General features: G+C 39.5%; 1 protein-coding gene across 32 annotated transcripts in view; it reads right to left on the bottom strand.

The window, feature by feature from the left end:
* jade2 (jade family PHD finger 2) overlaps positions 1-18,819 on the bottom strand; it is an 80,016-nt gene that overhangs the window by 6,791 nt on the left and 54,406 nt on the right. For 30 of the 32 annotated variants that reach the window (XM_081719131.1, XM_027008342.3, XM_081719129.1 and 27 more), the window contains 4 exons: positions 12,425-12,541; positions 11,511-12,008; positions 8,276-8,393; positions 6,629-6,757 (listed from right to left, as the gene is read on the bottom strand). In XM_081719131.1, coding sequence (XP_081575257.1) covers positions 6,629-6,757; positions 8,276-8,393; positions 11,511-12,008; positions 12,425-12,541 — 862 coding nt within the window. Of the gene's footprint in view, positions 1-169; positions 4,854-6,628; positions 6,758-8,275; positions 8,394-11,510; positions 12,009-12,424; positions 12,542-18,819 lie in introns of those variants that run through there. The other 2 variants (XM_027008362.3, XM_027008349.3) reach the window with 2 other exon arrangements.

Here is an 18,819-nt window from a genome sequence, read left to right as displayed (position 1 = left end):
AAATCATATCTGTCTGGTTCTAAACTTATATGACGTTTTAATCAGCCTTTACTGATTAGAGTAAAAAAGTTCACAATGAAGATACTGAAACTGAGAAAACTAAAGAAAATCAAGAACCCCCCCCCCCCACACACACACACGTGGGTTTAGGTGTGGGGCATAACTGAAACCCCCAGGCAATTTTTACATGAAGGCATGGCACTATGTTTAAAGCAGATTTGCTCCCCCACCCCCAAAACAGGGCTACAACCTCAACTATCTCAACGATGCCCATTTACTTCTTATTCAAAGGCTTATTAGGCTAACAAGGTGTGTGCATGTCCCAGAGTGGGTACCCTTCAAACTCATATTCTCTTTAAGATATCAGGTCCTTGGACACACATTCACTGAAAAGATATCAGCACTGGGTCTGAAAGGAAGAGGTTGCTGAAGTTTTATGGCCACATTAGCACTGTGGTTTAAAATATATTTGCAGTACAATTGTTTTATATTTGTTTTGATTAAAAATCGATTGTTTGTTTCATGGAATGTCAGTTGTGCCATGTTTATCTCAGCATCACATAGTGTAAAATATGTGACAAATATTTTCTGATTCTATCATTAAGAACATAATATGTTTTGACTATAACAACACTATTCAGATGAAACGGAAATGCAAATCTATTTCTATACTAGTACACATTTAAGAAGTGATGGGAACAAAACGGTCATTTCAGAAAGTGTTTGGGTCCCCACACAAGTAAAGCAAACAATAACCCTGGTAGTAGGTTATTTCCTGTAATTTGCCTTGAGTTACTTCTGCAATATATTTTTTTATTATTGTTTATTATTAATGTTTATATAATGTTCTAACTAATATAATAGTTTGAACATGATTGTTCTCTCAATTTTTACTTATACTAAATTCTTTCACATATTTTCATGATTTAGTGCTTAAAATGCCGTTAATGGCCCTGCGGATGGACCTGCGGACCACTAGAGGGTACTTCACGGGCCCAAAGGTTGAGAAACCCTGTTTAAGAGGACATATGATGCTCTGTTTGTTGTATGCATCCCTCTATATATGCCAAAAACACCTGTGCTGAATGGATCCAAAAAAAGTCATGTTGGGTGACCATACCAACCAGAGTTAGTGTCAGGGTGCCAACTGGGTCTGGCAAACTCATGCTACTTCAGTTTGTTCCTCTGCAACAGCAGTTGCTTTTTCTTGCAACCTTTTCAATTTGCTTACTGACATGGAAATGTTGTTTGATAATTCTTATTGAGACAGTATACTTGCAAATTGTAAACAATTCTTGTGTTTAACTGCACAATATTCTTCCATTCTCATAATCCTTCTCATTGTGTCCATTCCTTTTTTATTTGATATTAAACACTGTCCCAGTGGTACCACATTTTAAAATATTTTTATATTTAAAATTTTTGCAGATTAAAAATGGTTTGTCTTATTTCTGTTGGTTTTTTGAATACAAAAAAAGCACAATAATTTCTCCACAATATGAATATTAGATCTTTATCTGGTTTACTCATGGTTCTACTGGTTTACTTGATTGGTGTGATATTCAGTTCATTTGTAACTTTTAAAAACAAAAATGGTACTTTTGCCTCACAAAACGTATGTATGTATGTATTTATAGCTCAGTGTGAGTAGTCTCATTCAGATGTCATTAGGGGTTGGCCTTTGGGGTTTTCATTCAATACCCTGAATTATTATTTTTTCCCCCATCTCAGATTTATTAAAACAATGTGCTTTAGCACTACTAACATTTTAAAAGTTATACTACAGTATCTGCCAAGCTCAGGCCCCTCCCTTTAGACTACCCTCACCAAGCGCAAGCCTGAAAATAAACAACATGGATACATGCTGTCAAGGAAGGCTCCCCTTCCACTGGTCACGTGGTATGGCCCGCCGTGTGATGTGGGAGTTCTTTGTTGTCTGTGTATCATTTGTAACCACACCTATGTTGCTAAGCACACACGTGCTTCGGTTTAGTCTTCTCTCATTTGTATGTATTTAAACCCTTGTTAGTGTGTGCCTTATTTTCAGTCATTGATCCTGTTCGTGTTAATGTTTGTGCCTCTGTTCACTTTACCAATGCCAGTGTTTGTGTTCACTACTTGTGTTATATGTGAGTGCCAGAGTTGTGAATGTTTATCAATAAACGTCTGTCTCCGTCGAGCGATTCTGTACGTCCTGCTCCTTGCCCTCTGGCACTCGGGCCATTACACATGCTTTACATACTTTCTTCTGAAGGTTACTTAGGGATGAGCAAAGCTAAAATGACTTTTAATTAATCATAGATAGCAAAAATTTCATTTTACTATTGGTGAACATGAGATCTGACAATGCTGTCGGCCGTCAGCCTTAGCCTACTAGCTGTTTAACTAAATGTTACATAAATACTGATATAAAGTTAGCCCTCTTCTCTGTAAAACAATCCTGGTGTCTGGTGATAAAGGTATACGTCTTGGTTGAATAATTCATGACTCCTTCTCCACTTCCCTCAAGTAAGCTTAATGAATCTTTCCAAACAAAAATGTAAAGACAACTGGCATAGTATTACCCTGATACAATTTTAATGTTATGCTTAACTTTTAAAATTAAATCTAAAGCCCTAGCAACACCTCTGGTGTCATTTATAGCTTCATTCAAAAATGCTGCGATTAATGTTGAAACTGGAAAAATCAGATTGTATATAGCAGCATTATGGCAACCCCTACCTCAGTGCCAGTGCTGCTTGGATTAACATGAGGAAGTCTATAAGGGTGCACCTTTAGGTGCTTTGTACCTCACTTCTGTCACTGAATCAGTTTCAGAGTGCTTGAAGCACATGATCCTAGTATGGTTGAACACGGGTCAGAATCAAAAGATGAAGGGGGTTCCAGATAATCCTCGTCACAAACAAATGTTCTGTGTTGATTGCTGGGGATGCTATGGTAAGAAGGCATGTTAGAGGCATAGAAGTTCTCTGCCTGTCATTCTGGCACGCTGGATAATAATAGCCAGTTAAATGCAATGCTGAAGAAGGCAGTGCACAATGTTGTTCACAGACACTATGTCAATTGTACTTGGGAGAATCTGAAACTCTAAAAGAAAGGACCATACAAGACTTTAGGAAATATTGTATTGGGAATATGTTCTAAGCTTACAGTCTGTAGCATGATGACCCACCTCAAAAGGGGCATATTTTAAATTGAGAAGTTTGTAGGCCTGCAGAGGCAAATGTGATCAGCATGAATGTGGAGTGAATGAGCTTTAAATTAATTGTCAACTCTGTAAACCACATTCATATTAACTACATACCACCTTTAAGGTATGACTTTGTGGTGCAAACAAATTTAGTAAAAATATATTCAAGGATAATATTCAAGCCTATCTGCACAAACATGCGTATGCATAACCAGTGCAACCCTGTCAAGTAATACATTACAACCACCACTACTAAAATTTCCATAAGCTTGCAGTGCAGACATATTATTGAAAATATAAGGGATGCATTCAACTGCATCAGCATTTTAGAATACACAAATATAAATATACATGATTTCACAATAAATATACATATACATGATTTCACACTTTTGATTGATGATTTTTCCAAAACAGTTTAACCAAATAATATTTTCAGGTTTAACAAGCAGGTGCAGCAACCCTTAAACCCTGATTATGCATTTTATTTTGATATCAGTCTTTTATAATTAAAGTGCTTGTGACATCTGACATGAGGATTTAACTTACAACTGAACATACAGCTTACTGCATCGAAAATGCAGAGATATATCATGAATTCAACCTAAAAATAAAGAAATGTTTGGTCCATATCACCCAGCCCTAGTGACCTATAAACTTAAATATAAAATAAATATATAAAATTTGTTTCCCTAACCATGTCATATTGTTCCACTTGAAATATGATGGGAAATAAGACCACCACGACATGAAAATAGTCCAGCTAACTAAATATTACAATACTATATGTTACATGACCTGGAATTCATCCTCAACTAGGACGTTTCTGATTAAATAAATAAATTGAAGGTAAAATGAGTTGTAAACAGTGTTTTGGGCTTCACTCAAAGTTTAATCTCATCTCTCTGAGAACAAAGGTAATCTCCGGACACACATAGTTGTGAGGTATAAGATCATGCCACCAGGTCAGGGATTTAAGATGGTATTTAGCTAAGTGGTCATATTTTTCTCAAAATGGTTAATCTCCATTTACCAATATTTCACATTCAGTAATATGGTGATATGGTTGAGGAAACATTGTTTCATTATTAAAGTTTATCTTTAAAACAAATAATACCTTATTAGTGAGTGAAAACTTTGCTGTCCATTAAAATAGGACAAAAAAGACGCCTGGATGTGCCCTGATTTTATCTTATGCTGGGGCACAAAATAGACTGTACCCATACTAATAGGGCCAACATAAATAGGTAGCAGCTGTGTTCCGCTTAACACACTATGGAATCAGATTAATTCAGTAATTATATCATCACACATTTCTTGGTTGCACTTGTCCTCCGTTTTTGGTAAAAGCAAGGAGAATTTGGTAGTTTAAACCCAACCAAAAATCGCTCACACTTTGATTTGCCAACATGCCTTAAAAATTGGTTTACTACACAAGTTGGACATTTTTTGGCAAAGATTTTACAAGAATGATAATAAATAACTGCTGGTCTTGGCCAACCTGGTCTGTGAGCCTGTGTGCAGAAGACTCTGATCAAGATAACTCTTGTCCATTTTTAATCTTATTACTAGCCTTACAAACGTTCCTTTGTCTTATCTTTGGCCAAAGGCATACTTCAAAGTCTTGTGGATATCCTTCCTAAAAGAGTGGAGGATGTTATAGCTGCAAAGTGAGGGAAACGCTACATTAATGCCCATGGTTTAGTAACGGGATGTTTAACAAGCTCATGTAGGTGTGATGGTCAGGGTTCCTCATATATTTTGGCAAATAATGTATATGGGACTTTATGGGACTGTTTTTATACATAGCATTCTGTGGATTAAATATCTGCAAATATACACAGAGGGAGCCTAAACACACAAAACACTCTTTTGTTTCACAATATGAACAATCTCCATTATGCCAAAATATCAATACCAGCAAGTAAATTAGGATTGAAAGAAAGCAAAGTGTGCTCTGCCTACACTGGTTAAAACGCTGTCCATAAAATACTTGGAGGTGTCAAATGTTGCGGAATCATAACATCTGCGAGGCAAATAGCATATACATTTTGTTATCCATAATGAAACACCTCATGCTTGTTAGTCCTACCTAAATAACAGCAAAAGCTCTTGGGCAATCACTTTCATTTTCTCAAACATTTTCTCCAGGGAAGGTTTGTTGGAAATGGGATGGTAAATGCAGAGATCAGATGGGTCTAGATGTGAAAAGCCTTAGCAACGACTATCTTGAAGAAATTAAGGATATGACAGTACATGACGGACATACAGATGGTCAGTCTATAAGAGGGTACCTAAATGATTTCTATTACTAAAGCATCAACATATTAAGAACATCATAATTAAGAATTAAAGTAGGCCATCAACTGTCTAGTGAGAAGCAGATCTGAAAAACCTCAAACCCTTACATTCAAGCTACTGAACTATAAAAACTATAAAAACAGACTGTTTGTCTCTAAGGAGGGTACACAGACACAACCAGAACATAATAAACCTCTGTAGTGATTAAAGCAATAACACTATATGAACAAGGGGGCTATCTCTGATATTCAAAAGCAACTCATCTGTTTTGAGCCCCAGCTCTTTTTTTCCCTAGCAACCCTGAAAAAAACATGGAAACTGACAAATCTTGTTCCAGACACCATAAATGTTAAAAAAGGTTCTGAAGAATATGAGATTCAATGGAGCACACTGTTAAACAACTACAAGCAGATGAGGACAACTCAAGAACTGACGGTTGGGTTAGGCACAATAATGTACACAAAGATGGCATTCTGCTCCTCATCACAGCAGCTTGATCTAGCAGTTCGTGGGAATCTGAAGCTAGATCTCTTGTGTGATGTATTCCTAATGAGGTTACCTGTAGAGCTTCAAATTTTAGCATTATAGTAACCAAAATGTAAATTAACAACTTTGTTGTTTGTAAAACAAAGATCATCTTTAAATGGTCGAGTATTACACTGAACACACTCTCTTTAAAGATGATTTTAACACTACTGGGCAGTTCTTATAGCGGTTTTGTTTAGATGCAACCCATATATTTATTTATTTATCCTCAATCCAAACCATAGTTGTGGCTGTGATGAGTTGTCAAGGAAGAGTCAGTTTACCGTACCTTATTTCTACCGAACCAGGAGGATATGCACTCCTTTGCAGCTTGATTTGTGTTCTTATGAATGTTAAAATTATTTTAGTTAGAAAACATACACTTTCAAGTCACAGCTGGCCCCTTTGACTTTTAAGAAAATGAATTGGGATAGATTTATTTTGCAATCCAACTGGGAAGAGATTTAGGCTAACTTGAATCTGACATCCAAATCTCTAGTTCCATCCATTGAATTTGATGATGCAATGATATTATACATTGATCTTATACAACCCCTCAATTATCCATTTTTTCAATCTGAGAAAGTAGTGATTAAATTGAAAAGAACATACCGATTTGTCTAACAAGAGAGCTTTCCTTTGACTTCAATTTCTCCTTATTCTCTGAGCTGCTCTTTCTCTGTTCCTTTCCTCTGTCCTTGATTCCATTTGGACATCCTTTCTCAGCTTTCACGGTTTCTTCTACAATGGAGCGGAAATTAAAGGTCAATCCATATATCAAACATAACTCATGGACTTGGAATAAGAGAGTGAGTGAGTAAGAAATATAAAGACAGAGAGACAGTGAATGAAAGACAGAAACTGAGTGAGAAAGACAGAAACTGCGCGAGTGAGAAAGAGAAAGACGGTGACAGAGACTGAGTGAGAGAGAGAAATTAGAGATTTTAATCTAAACAAAGATGTTATCACATCAGTGATTTATGCTCACTCCATCTTCAGGCTATGCTTAACTCCAGTGTATTTAAATGGTGCAGAAAATGAGCATAAAGACTCCTGGTCTGTGATTTGATGAACAGTCTTGAAAGATAATTTTGCACCTATCGACTTTCAACAGTAAGCCATAGATTTTAGGCAAATCATGATACCTGGAAAGCAGTATAGTTTTTAACATGAATTGTATTTGCAAATGTGTTTGGCTTATTTAACTCTCATTTCTGTGTTGATATGAACTAAACTCAGTTTTGTCCATTCATAAATTAGGCACAACACATGCGATCATATGCACAGTAGTTAATATTACGCTGTAGAACTGATTTCTTAACTGCCACAGCCTTAGCAGACAACATCAGACTTTCATTACATGCATGTTCATAAAATTCAGTGTTGTGAACTATATTTCCCGACTTTTGCCCATTTGGGTATGTAAATACCACTGATTACATGACCACTGATCCTGCAGCTATGTCGAGTAACTGAAACTCTAGTACTTATTGTACAGTACAGTATAACAAACATATTCCAATTATTACTGTCTGAGCTAGAGCTTATATGTGTTTAGCATTTCTAGGCATCAGCATAGATCCCTGTATTTCTACAGCATTCCAGTTCAATGATATCTTGAACTCTAACCTACTGTACTTACTAGGATACATTCTATGAGTAAATGAGAAAGCACTTTTATAAGTCACTCTCGATAAGAGCATCTGCCAAATGCTGTAAATGTAAAACACAAGGCATGTAATTATATGTAAAAGAGGTAACTGCTCCCCACAGAGCCTCCTGGTGACCAAAGTTTGTCTCAAACATGGCAGTTTTTATACAGAATGAAAAAGACAAGTAACCTGAATTTGTGATGCCCTATTACTTATATTCCAATTCACACAACCTCTTTTGGCACAGTACTATGTCCTCACAAAAATATCTTTGGACATGCATGTCAGATGTATTTTAGACATATTACTGTACATTATGAAAAAGGTTTCCCCCCCTCCCATTTTTTTGGTAGAATACTCTATACTTTACATACCTAAATGTTTCTTGTTTTCTGTCTTTTGACAAACTTTCATTTCATATTTCCACTTTTTATATTTCCACTTCCACTAGAAATGTTTTTTTTTAACTGCCCAACAAGTTAGGTTGAGTTCACTCAAAAAAAGCTATCAAGTTAGTTGCCTTATAACCAAGTAGCTTCAATGTAAGCAGCAGAGGAACCAGAGGATTATCTTGAGGCATTGAGCATATGTTTATGTCTATAGATACCTCCAGCTAGGTCCTCCTCTAGTAGCTCAATTGTCAGATTGAAGATCTTCTCTTGTAGGTTGCACAAGTTGTGCTTCATCTTTTCTCTTCGTGTGACCATGTAGCAGAGGTTCCTGACCTGAAGTAGACACAAAAATCCACCCATGTGCAGGCACAAACAAAAGTGTATACGTAAGCACATGCATGCCCTCACGTATGTACACATACACACACACACACACACACCCATCTTGTGGGATGGGTTTCGGACATGTGTACACCATCGGGATCAAACTAGGACTTCTAGAAAACCAGGCTAGATATTAATTACTTATTTTTTCAATTTATTTGTATTTATTTATTTATTTTTCTCTTTCACTATTTACTCTGCTCTTTATTGTCTATATTGTTAATATTGTGGTGACCGTTGTTGGCCAAAAGAGCATGGGCCCCCCCCCCTTTGAGTCTTGGTTCCTCTCAAGGTTTCTTCCTCATGCTTGTAGGGGGAGTTTACATGCCACTACTGCCCTTTGCTTGCTCACTGAGGGCTTGCACTCGGACAGTTGAAAAGCTGCTTTGCAACAACATTTGTTATAAAAAGCACTATATAAATAAATTTGACTTGACTTCACACACACACACAAAACATAAGAAACTGATAACAGCTCATCTTTTCCCTTTACTCTTCAGATAAGTGACATGCAAGGGTCATTCTATGCCAACACACCTAGGCCGCTCAGTTAATGAAAAATAGAAAGGCTTAGAATACACATACAAAGAATTTATGAAATTTAGCTCAGAGCACCACACTTCAAAATTAAAAAAGCATTTAGGATTATAGGATTTTGGAAGGTGCCATGAATTTAATGTTTTTATAATAGGTTTTAATAGATTTTCTTTCCAAGAAAATCCATGACATGAACAGGGGATATTCTCTCCCTTGCAGATGTACATGTTACATGTACACGCAAGTCTTATTATATTTCTCTTATTACATAGTTAGAGAAAGTTCAGAATGCAGGTGCATTGATGCAGAGGAAAAAGAGGTCATATTACAGCAAAACATTTATAACACTGGTTCCTTGTATTTTACAGAATTGATTTTGAAGATTCCCTTACTGGTTTTTAAGCTTTTAATGTTGAAGTGCTTTATGTGCATACACAAGGAAATGTTAGGTATATTACACATAGAAACTTAGGTAATCAGACTAATCTGTTAGGAGTCACCAAAAGATGATTAAAATGTGGGGAATTTGCTTTTAGCTATTATGACCAAAGCTCTGAAACTCTCTTCTTAAGGAGTTGAGTTATTAAATTCTAATGCACTTTTACAAAGTTTAAGATGTGAAAGGTTTCCTAAATTAAATCACACAACCTGCTACTTTCGTATGTCCAAAAAAGGTTCTCTCCCTGGTTCCTGGGATTCCCTATTTCTCAGTCAATCCCTTCATGATCGTCCTCCCCATTGGGTGATCAGTCCCAACTAGTCATCTGCTCAGAAAGGGGATGAGCCCTGAATTTGTATATCACGTCCCCTCCTCACGGGGTATGCAAGCAACAAAAACATGGAGAAAACAAAAAAAACCAAAAAAAAACCAAAAAGGAAAAAGGTTGATTCATATGTAAACATTATTTAATGTGTTACAAAATAAAGATGACTATATTATAAATTACTATTATTATTATTATTATTATTATTAATATTAAGACATGTTGTCATTATTAAGATATATTTAAGAAGAATACAGACATGAGAACGCTCAGAATTGCAACCTAAATAGTGGCAAGACAACGCCACTGGATTATGTCACAAGGGTGGCTTAAATATGTTACCTCTAAGTAATTGCTTACAGGTGAAGACAAAGGTGAGGGTGTTCTGTACTCAGGTGACCCCGACCTCTGATGGCCAGAGGTGGCGCCCTCTCGAGCCGGTGTGACATCCACCCTTGGCAAGATTTTAAGATTGGCGAGATTAGGCAAGGACCTTAACACTACCCGTCTACCTCACTAACAAAGAGAGTTGAAATAAGAGTCACACTGGCTCGGATGTCACCTGGGTCAACAAGGTCTGCGTCAGATACTGGGGGACCAGGGCAATCTGATGAAAAGTGGGCTGCCGGAACAAATTCAAGACACTCGAACGGCAGTGGAGAACAGAGGACTGTTGGAATGCTACTATGCAAGCAACCCCAGTGTGAGGGGGCATATGCAGAGGATGTGGAAACTATGGATGCCCAGCATCTAGACCAACACCGAAACAACTAGTAGCTAAATGTTTCAACATCCGCAGGCAGCAACTGCTGTCACAAGTGGAGATAGACAAGGTACAACAAGAATGCTACATCAATGAGGAGCCAGGACAACAGTTCTGAGGGAGATATCTCCACAACCCATAATTGGCAACCAAATCCAAATGCACCTATGCACCAAGCTCAACACCACAGCTGCTGACTGGAGATTGAAGATCATGGCCAAGATGGGCACAACTCGTAGCAGACTTAATTAATCTTAATTACTCTCTCAGGCTTCAAAACTATTTAAATGCACTCTTGCATAGAACTCATTATTTAGCAATGTGTAATTCAGAACCTTTGTAATTTAATGCATAAATAATTCATTAGTCAATCAGATCATAGGTTGTAGTTGTAAATAAATACACTAAAATCAGCTGATACTGAAAATGAACTTGTAAAAATAAACAGACTGGTTTTGGTAACACAAAACTTTTTATGTCTACTTTTTATGCTTACAAAAATGTATACAACATGGAACTTTTTAATATTAACTATCAACCAAAGCCGAGGCTGCATTATCGTTAGTAAAATAATATAGGCAGGCATTTTAATTGCTGAGATCAAACTAAAAATGCCCTTAAACTTTTGGACAGTGTCAACAATATAACAGAGTTAATAAAGTGTGTGGATGGATGAATGAATAAAATACTGAGGCCATGGTGTAAAACTAATGTCTTACCATTATGAACCTAAAATCTCACCCATTGGTCACTGCTTCCAACTCAAAACAATAATACACCTCAGACTGTAGTTAATGGCTGCTGGCCAAATCTTGCAAGAAGGAAAATGTCACAGCTGACATACTGTGATAACAGTATGCATACATGTGGTGTATTCATTAGACTGTGTGAATACCTGAGATTCATCAAAATGCACAAATAGCTTACTTAATTTTAATACACATACTATCCCTAGAAATATGTAAAGCAAACTCTGGAGAAAAGCCACACAACCAGACTTACCCTTTCCAGATCCTGTCTCAGGTGAGTAAAGAGCTTTAAGCGGCGGTACAGAACATCTTGCTCCTGTTGGGCCAGGTTGTCCACCTCATCTCTCTTCAATGTCACAACAGGACGGTTGAAGTTAGCCCTGCGACGGAGCTTCCAGAACTGGTAGAGGAAGTCTACATGGATATCTGGCAGACCAAGGCTGTCAGCAACATTCTTGGGGTTTACTAACTGGTAAAACTCATCTTCCAGCTCCTGCAGCTTTTGTTTACGCTTGCTGACCTTTTCCGGTTCTGTCTGATCACGGTCCAGTCGATCTGACTGTAACATTGCTCGTTCCCCCTCTGATGTATGTCGTGATTCAGGCCTATCTATGTGTGAGACATTGCTGTGCTCCAAGCAGTAGGACTTGAACCGCACCTCATCATTTTCTGCAAGGATGGTATGCATTTCCAGCCCATGGTCAAAGGCGCAGGTCACATGGAAGGCAACAATGCAGGAAGGCATGGAGCACTGAATAAAGACATAAGCAGTTACATGAGGTAGCATATACAGTATATCTTGACAACTGATAAACCTTATACAAATTATATACAAAATGTACTTCTGATTGCAATTTATTTATTATTACTGCAAATCTTTCACAAACCACTTGAAAACTATATATATATAATCTACACACACACACACACACACTCACTCTACAGTCACAAAACAGCACTAAAGTACAATTTCCCCACATTTTTAAAACATTTTTTCTAACTTTAGATTTCTCTGAATTATTAATATACCAGGGAATCTGGGTTAATGAGGGATTCTGTATCAGTTGCTTAAATGTTTATTTTTGTTTGCATTCTCAGCATCACAAAACATAGGGCCCTTGTGCTCATAACAGTAAAGCCATTAACTGGTGTGTCTGTGGGTCTTACCTGTATACATGTACCTGTGTGTTCTCTACACAGGCTGCAGGACAGGGCCCAGCGACTGGCAGGGATGTGTGACACCTTAGTGATAGGTTCCATCTTCTCAGGACAGCCAAAACTTACCTGCACCAAAGCATTCAAAACACATCTATATGTTTTCTCTGGACAGTCTAAAAAAAGTTAAGGTAGAATGACCAAATACTGACATGACACCTACAAACTATAGAAAACGTACTATTTTCAAACCGAAATTAACAACATTAAAGAACACAACTTTGTTAAGCAACCACAAACACAATAAGAGACACCAAATACATTAAGGCAAAACACATATATTCAGTGAAAATACATAATTGTAAATACAAAATTAAGTATTTAAAATCAAATTAGCATGAAGACAACACAGTATCATTAACCAAAACCTTTCAGAAAAGCTGCATTTGAGATTGATCATGATGGAAGTGCTCATGGCACTAACATTTTTCTCTATGAATATGTGAAGACTGAATCACAGAATAATCTGCAAAGCGTTTTGTACTTTATTAGCACAAGGCAATGTTATAAATGTTATAGTATTTAATTTTGCTCTTTAAATTCTTTAAACACAAATTACACTTTAAAGAAATTTTAACAGTATTGTCTCATCGGTTTAAGTAGTAGTATTGTTTTCATTTTCATAGAAAATTGCTTATCCCAGGCAAGATATTCTGTATTAGCAATTTCACTTTGAATATTACTGTTATGCATCTACAGAATGTGTGAAACAAGATGGTATTCTGGTAGCTATGTCAATTTAATGAAGAGCAATCAAACAGAAGCAGCCCAATAGTATACACTGACTTTTTGTGGCCATACACCCAAAAACACAGAATATAAGTGTAAACATACATTGTGTATTTAATGTGTAATATAATGCCACCACTCCTTATTTTACCAATGCAATGCTTTAGTTATGTCCCAGGATGTATGTTTATATGTGTATGTTGTTTCTCTGCTCAGTCTGTTGTCTATAGGTTTTTTTTTTTGTGTACCCACACTCTGAATTCATACATTTTCTAGCTTGTACTTGTATCCCCTTATAGGACATTCCTGTCACATACGGGCCAGTTTATGATTGGCTACAGAAGTGGATTCCCCCAATCTGATGCTCATTTGTTCCACATAACTTTGTTGAGAGTTATGGTTTAATTAATAAATGCCATGTCAAATGTAGTGGGTTTTTTTTTTTTTTTTTGCATTTCTTTTTTGCATTTATGTATAGACCTTTTATTAGCATTAAATTGAGGAAGTGTTGGGGTTAATACCACTATTTCTATATCCCATAGTTTTATTCCCTGTTATGAATAGGTAATAAGTCAGGGAAGACATTTGTTGCTTTTTTCTTGGTTGTTTATGACAGGTAAAGGGGCATTTCCTTGATTTTGATTTGACATTTATTTTATTATTATGGTGTGAAGCCCACCATGAAGCCTATTCCTGATTTATAGTTCTATGAAAAACATTCATAAATATTGTCTTACTTTTCAAATTGTCTATGGTCTTTTTGCTGCTATCTCAGACAAGATTAACAACCCATATGCAGTAACAAACTGGGGGCTCATCCCTTATTTTTTAGTTTTTGTTGGTGTGTGGGGTTGTTTGGTCTGCAATGTTTAGTTTTAGAGGATTTTATTACTGTTCTATTGCTGTGTGATGCGAGGAGGCAGAGCAGGATGCAGGGACGAGTCATGTTAAACACAACGAAATGTTTATTGCTACACAAAACAAAGATGACTATGTGGCTAGCAGGATAACCGGGTTAAAACATCGACAACATTCAAACACAAGACTTATATACATGCACACTAACGATACACAATGAGGAGCAGGTGTGAAAAACAGGGAGGGCGTGGTCATACAGACGAAAGCACATACAGATACACAGGGAGACATTTGGCCTATCGGGCTACGGCCCCGAAACCCACGCTGAATGGCAAGGCCAGAGGACCTAGCGACCCCACACGGGCCAGCACGAGCAGGACAGAGGGGAGGAAGACAGGGACCAAGACGACAACAGACATGGGGACGGACACACTGATGGGCACAAGCACAGACACAAAGGGGGACAAAGCAACTGGTACAGTAATCGAGACAGGGTTAGGTACAGTGATCGGGACAGGTACAAGAACAGGACTACATAAAGTACTATTAAACAGTCTAGGGAAGGTAGCAGGAGTGCTGGTGTAAAAACTCTGTGCTTGTCGTTAAGTACTGCTCACCGCTGGTGGAGTTTGCTATCGTCAGATGCAGACCCTTTTATTTACTGCGGGAATTGACCTCCGTGTTTATAATCGCACTGTACATTCCAGCGCGAACACACGGGAGGCTCTCCAGGAGCTGTATGGAACGATTAGTGAACTGCAGAACGTTCATCCAGACGGATTGTTTATTGTCGCCGGAGACTTCAACCACGCAAATTTCAAGTCAGTACTGCCTAAATTCCATCAACATGTGAACTTTGCAACGACAGGAGCGAACACATGATCTCGTTTACACAAACATCCCCGGTGCGTACCGGGCGGAGCCCCGCCCCCACCTCGGATACTCTGATCACATATCTGTAATGTTGATTCCTGCATATAGACTAATCATCAGACGCTTAAAACCACTTCTGAAGCAGGTGAGAACCTGGCCAGCAGGAGCCATCTCTGCTCTTCAGGACTGTTTTGTTTGATCGGATGACTTGGATCATGTTCAAGGAGGCTGCTACTGACGGTGGCACTGTTAATCTGGAAGAGTATACAGCATCAGTGACTGGCTACATCAGCAAGTGCATTGATGATGTTACTGTCTCCAAGACCATCACCACACGCCCAAACCAGAAGCCATGGATGACTGCTGAGGTGTGCATGCTACTGAGCACCCGTGACTCAGCCTTCAGAACAGGTGACAGAGCGGCTCTCAGGAAAACAAGAGCCAAACTGTCACGTGCGATCAGGGAAGCAAAGCGTGCACATGCACAGAGGATCCATGGACACTTCAAAGACACTGGTGACACACGGCGCATATGGGAGGGCATTCAGGCCATTACTAACTACAGGAATATATCACCTTCCTGTGACAGTGATGCCACCCTCCCAGATGCACTGAATGACTTCTATGCATGGTGTGAAGCACAGAACAACGTTGTAGCGGAAAAGTCCATCCCTCCGCAAAATGACCAGGTGCTGTGCTTGACTGCGATTGATATGAGGCATACTCTGCGTGGAGTTAACCCACGGAAAGCTGCTGGACCAGACAACATCCTGGGTCGTGTGCTCAGAGAATGTGCTGAGCAGCTTGCAGATGTCCTGACAGACATCTTCAATATCTCTCTGAGCTGCACCGTGGTCCCAACATGCTTCAAGACCACCACCGTCGTCCCCGTATCTAAGAAGCCCACGGTGTCGTGTCTCAACAACTACCGTCCCGTCGCACACACATCCATCATCATGAAGTGCTTTGAGAGACTCGTCATGAGACACATCAAGACCCAGCTTCCTCCTTCTCTGGACGCTCTGCAGTTTGTGTACCGCTCCAACCGCTCTACAGATGATGCCATCTCTATCACACTTCATCTGGCACTCACACATCTGGATAAAAAGGGCACCTATGTAAGAATGCTGTTCATAGACTTCAGTTCAGCATTCAACACCATTGTTCCTCAGCATCTGATTGGAAAGTTGATCTTACTGGGCTTGAACACCTCCCTCTGCAACTGGATCCTGGATTTCTTGACTGGTAGACCTCAGTCAGTCCAGATCGGGAGCAGTACTTCCAACACGACCACACTGAGTACTGGTGCTCCCCAGGGCAGTGTACTCAGCCCTCTGCTGTTCACACTGCTGAGTCATGACTGTGCAGCGATGCACAGTTCGAATCACATCATCAAGTTCGCTGATGACACGACCGTGGTGGGTCTCACAAAGACAACGAGTCAGCATACAGAGAGGAGGTGCGAGAACTGGTGAGCTAGTGTAAGGTCAACAACCTGTATCTGAATGTTGACAAGACAAAAGAAATGGTTGTTGAATTCAGGAGAGCAAGGCGAGATCACTCCCCGCTTGCCATCAACGACTCCTCAGTGGAGATCATCAAGAACATCAAGTTCCTTGGTGTTCACTTAGTGGAGAACCTCACCTGGACCGCAGCAACCTTTTTAACTTCCTTTGGAAGCTGAGGAAAGCCCATCTCCCATCACCCATCCTCACTACCTTCTATAGAGGTATTGTAGAGAGCATCCTGAGCAGCTGCATCATTACCTGGATTGGGAACTGCACCGCCTTTGACCACAAGACACTCCAGAGAATCGTGAGAACAGCTGAAGTCAAACCTCACACAAACAAACTACGCTCTCCTGTTGCAGTCTTGCACATCATCCTACTTGCTGCTAGAGTACTGTACTAAACCAGCACTGTACTCTGAACTGTTCTGGCTGCTACCAGTGACTGCTATGTTCAGTATAGCATGTCACTGATTCCTATGCACAACTCACTTTACATGTTCCCAGTACTGTGTACTGGACTAAATAATTGCACTGTCTACTCATTTTGTATTTGCTGTCCTGTATTTATTATTGTTTATTTAATGTTTATGACATTTTGCACTATATTGGACTGTTTGCACTTGAGTAGCATGTTGTCTGTTGCACTGTTGTTTTGTGTTGTACCATGGACCTTTAGGAACATTGTCTTGTTTGTGTTGTGTACTTGTATATAGCTGAAATGACAATAAAACCTCTTTGAACTTTTGAACTTGAGGAGCCCCAGCCAGTCCCCCAATTGTTGGCTGGGCCGGAGTCCGCCCTGGCTGGAAGCGATCCTCTCTTGCCAGTTTGTGTGGTGGCGGCTGCTTCAGCTTCGATGCACGCATATCCGGAGACGCACCAGCTGATTGCCCATCTCAGGGGCGGGCACTGGTGATGCTGCCTTCTTGCCTTTACGAGGCTTCAACGTAGGCACTGTAGCTCTGGGGCTGCAAGCCTTCGCGGAGGGTGTCCTCATCTGATGACGACGCCTCCCTGCAAGCCCCACTGAGCAGCCTACTTGTTCCAGAGCAGCGCCTCATGGGTGGAGCCTTGAGTGGTACCTTGGGCGCCAGAGGCCCTTCGCTCTCGGAATCCACCCATGTGCTATCCATCTCCGAAGAGAAGATGAATCCGAAGAATCCGAATCCGAAGAATCCCTATGGAGGAACTTCTCCATCTCCATCGCCGGACTCTCCACCCGATGGACCTCCAAGTCCGATTGGAAGTTGACGACCGTATAAGCCTCACTCTGTTCACACTCCCCGCAGCTCTCCCGGTAGTCCCAGTAGGGGTAATAGGACCCTGCAGAGTCCAGACCTGGATACTGGACTCCCTTGTACCAGCTCTCATAGTCCATCGGGGGCCTGCAGGACACCGCAGAGTCCGCCCCTGAACTACACCCAGGGGCCCCTCTAAATTTTCCAGGAGTACTCTCCACTGTTGTTTCAGTACCGAGACTGCCCAGGAGTATGGAGGTTCATGTTAAACACAACAAAACGTTTACTGCCACACAAAACAAAAGACAATTACGTGGCTAGCAGGCTAACTGGGATCAAACATCGACAACATTCACATTCAAACACAAGACTTATATACATGCGCACTAATGATACACAATGAGGAGCAGGTGTGAAACACAGGGAGGGCATGGCCATACAGAAACACACACACACACACACAGTCAGGGAGATATTTGTGAGGAGGGGCTATACCATGACACACTGAAGCAGTTTAATCTGTGCCATAAGGCTAATTTGTTATTAATTGCTATTTTGAAAATTTGTTATTAATTTCTTGACCTTTACTGTAAATCGTTATGCCACTAAAGCAGAAGAATGCAGTACCAAAGTTGTGTGTCCTGCCAATGAGGCAAATATTTGTCTAAATATTTAGGCCTTTGCCTCAAATGGAGATAAATGTAGCTTTATTTCAGATCTGAAGGATAGAATTCGTTATACTGGACATAGGTAATCCACCCAAAGCTTTCTTACATGCTCAACTGTTAGGCTTGGTCACCGCCTTTGGCCTTCATAACAGTCCAATTTCACTAGGTATTCTACAAGATGCTGATTGTATTGCGCAGGAATGATATACAATTCAATAATGACTACATTGGATGCTGGTACAAATTTGATGTGCAAAATGAAGTATATGCAAAATAGATGCAAAATGAAAGCATAACTTAGAGCCTGGCATGAAGTATATCATGTTCCATTTCTAGCTGTCCAATACAGTTATTGTCTTGGGTTTTAAACACATGAAGATTTAAAAGGTTTGCAGAGAATCACACAAAATCCCAGCAGTTTCTGTTGACAAAAACAGCTTGTGTATCAGAGAAGTGAAAGGAGAATAGCAA

The sequence above is a fragment of the Electrophorus electricus genome, chromosome 8 (assembly GCF_041902795.1).
Source record: "Electrophorus electricus isolate QZ-2024a chromosome 8, ASM4190279v1, whole genome shotgun sequence".
NCBI lineage: Eukaryota > Metazoa > Chordata > Actinopteri > Gymnotiformes > Gymnotidae > Electrophorus > Electrophorus electricus.
This window is presented reverse-complemented; position numbering and strand designations above follow the sequence as displayed.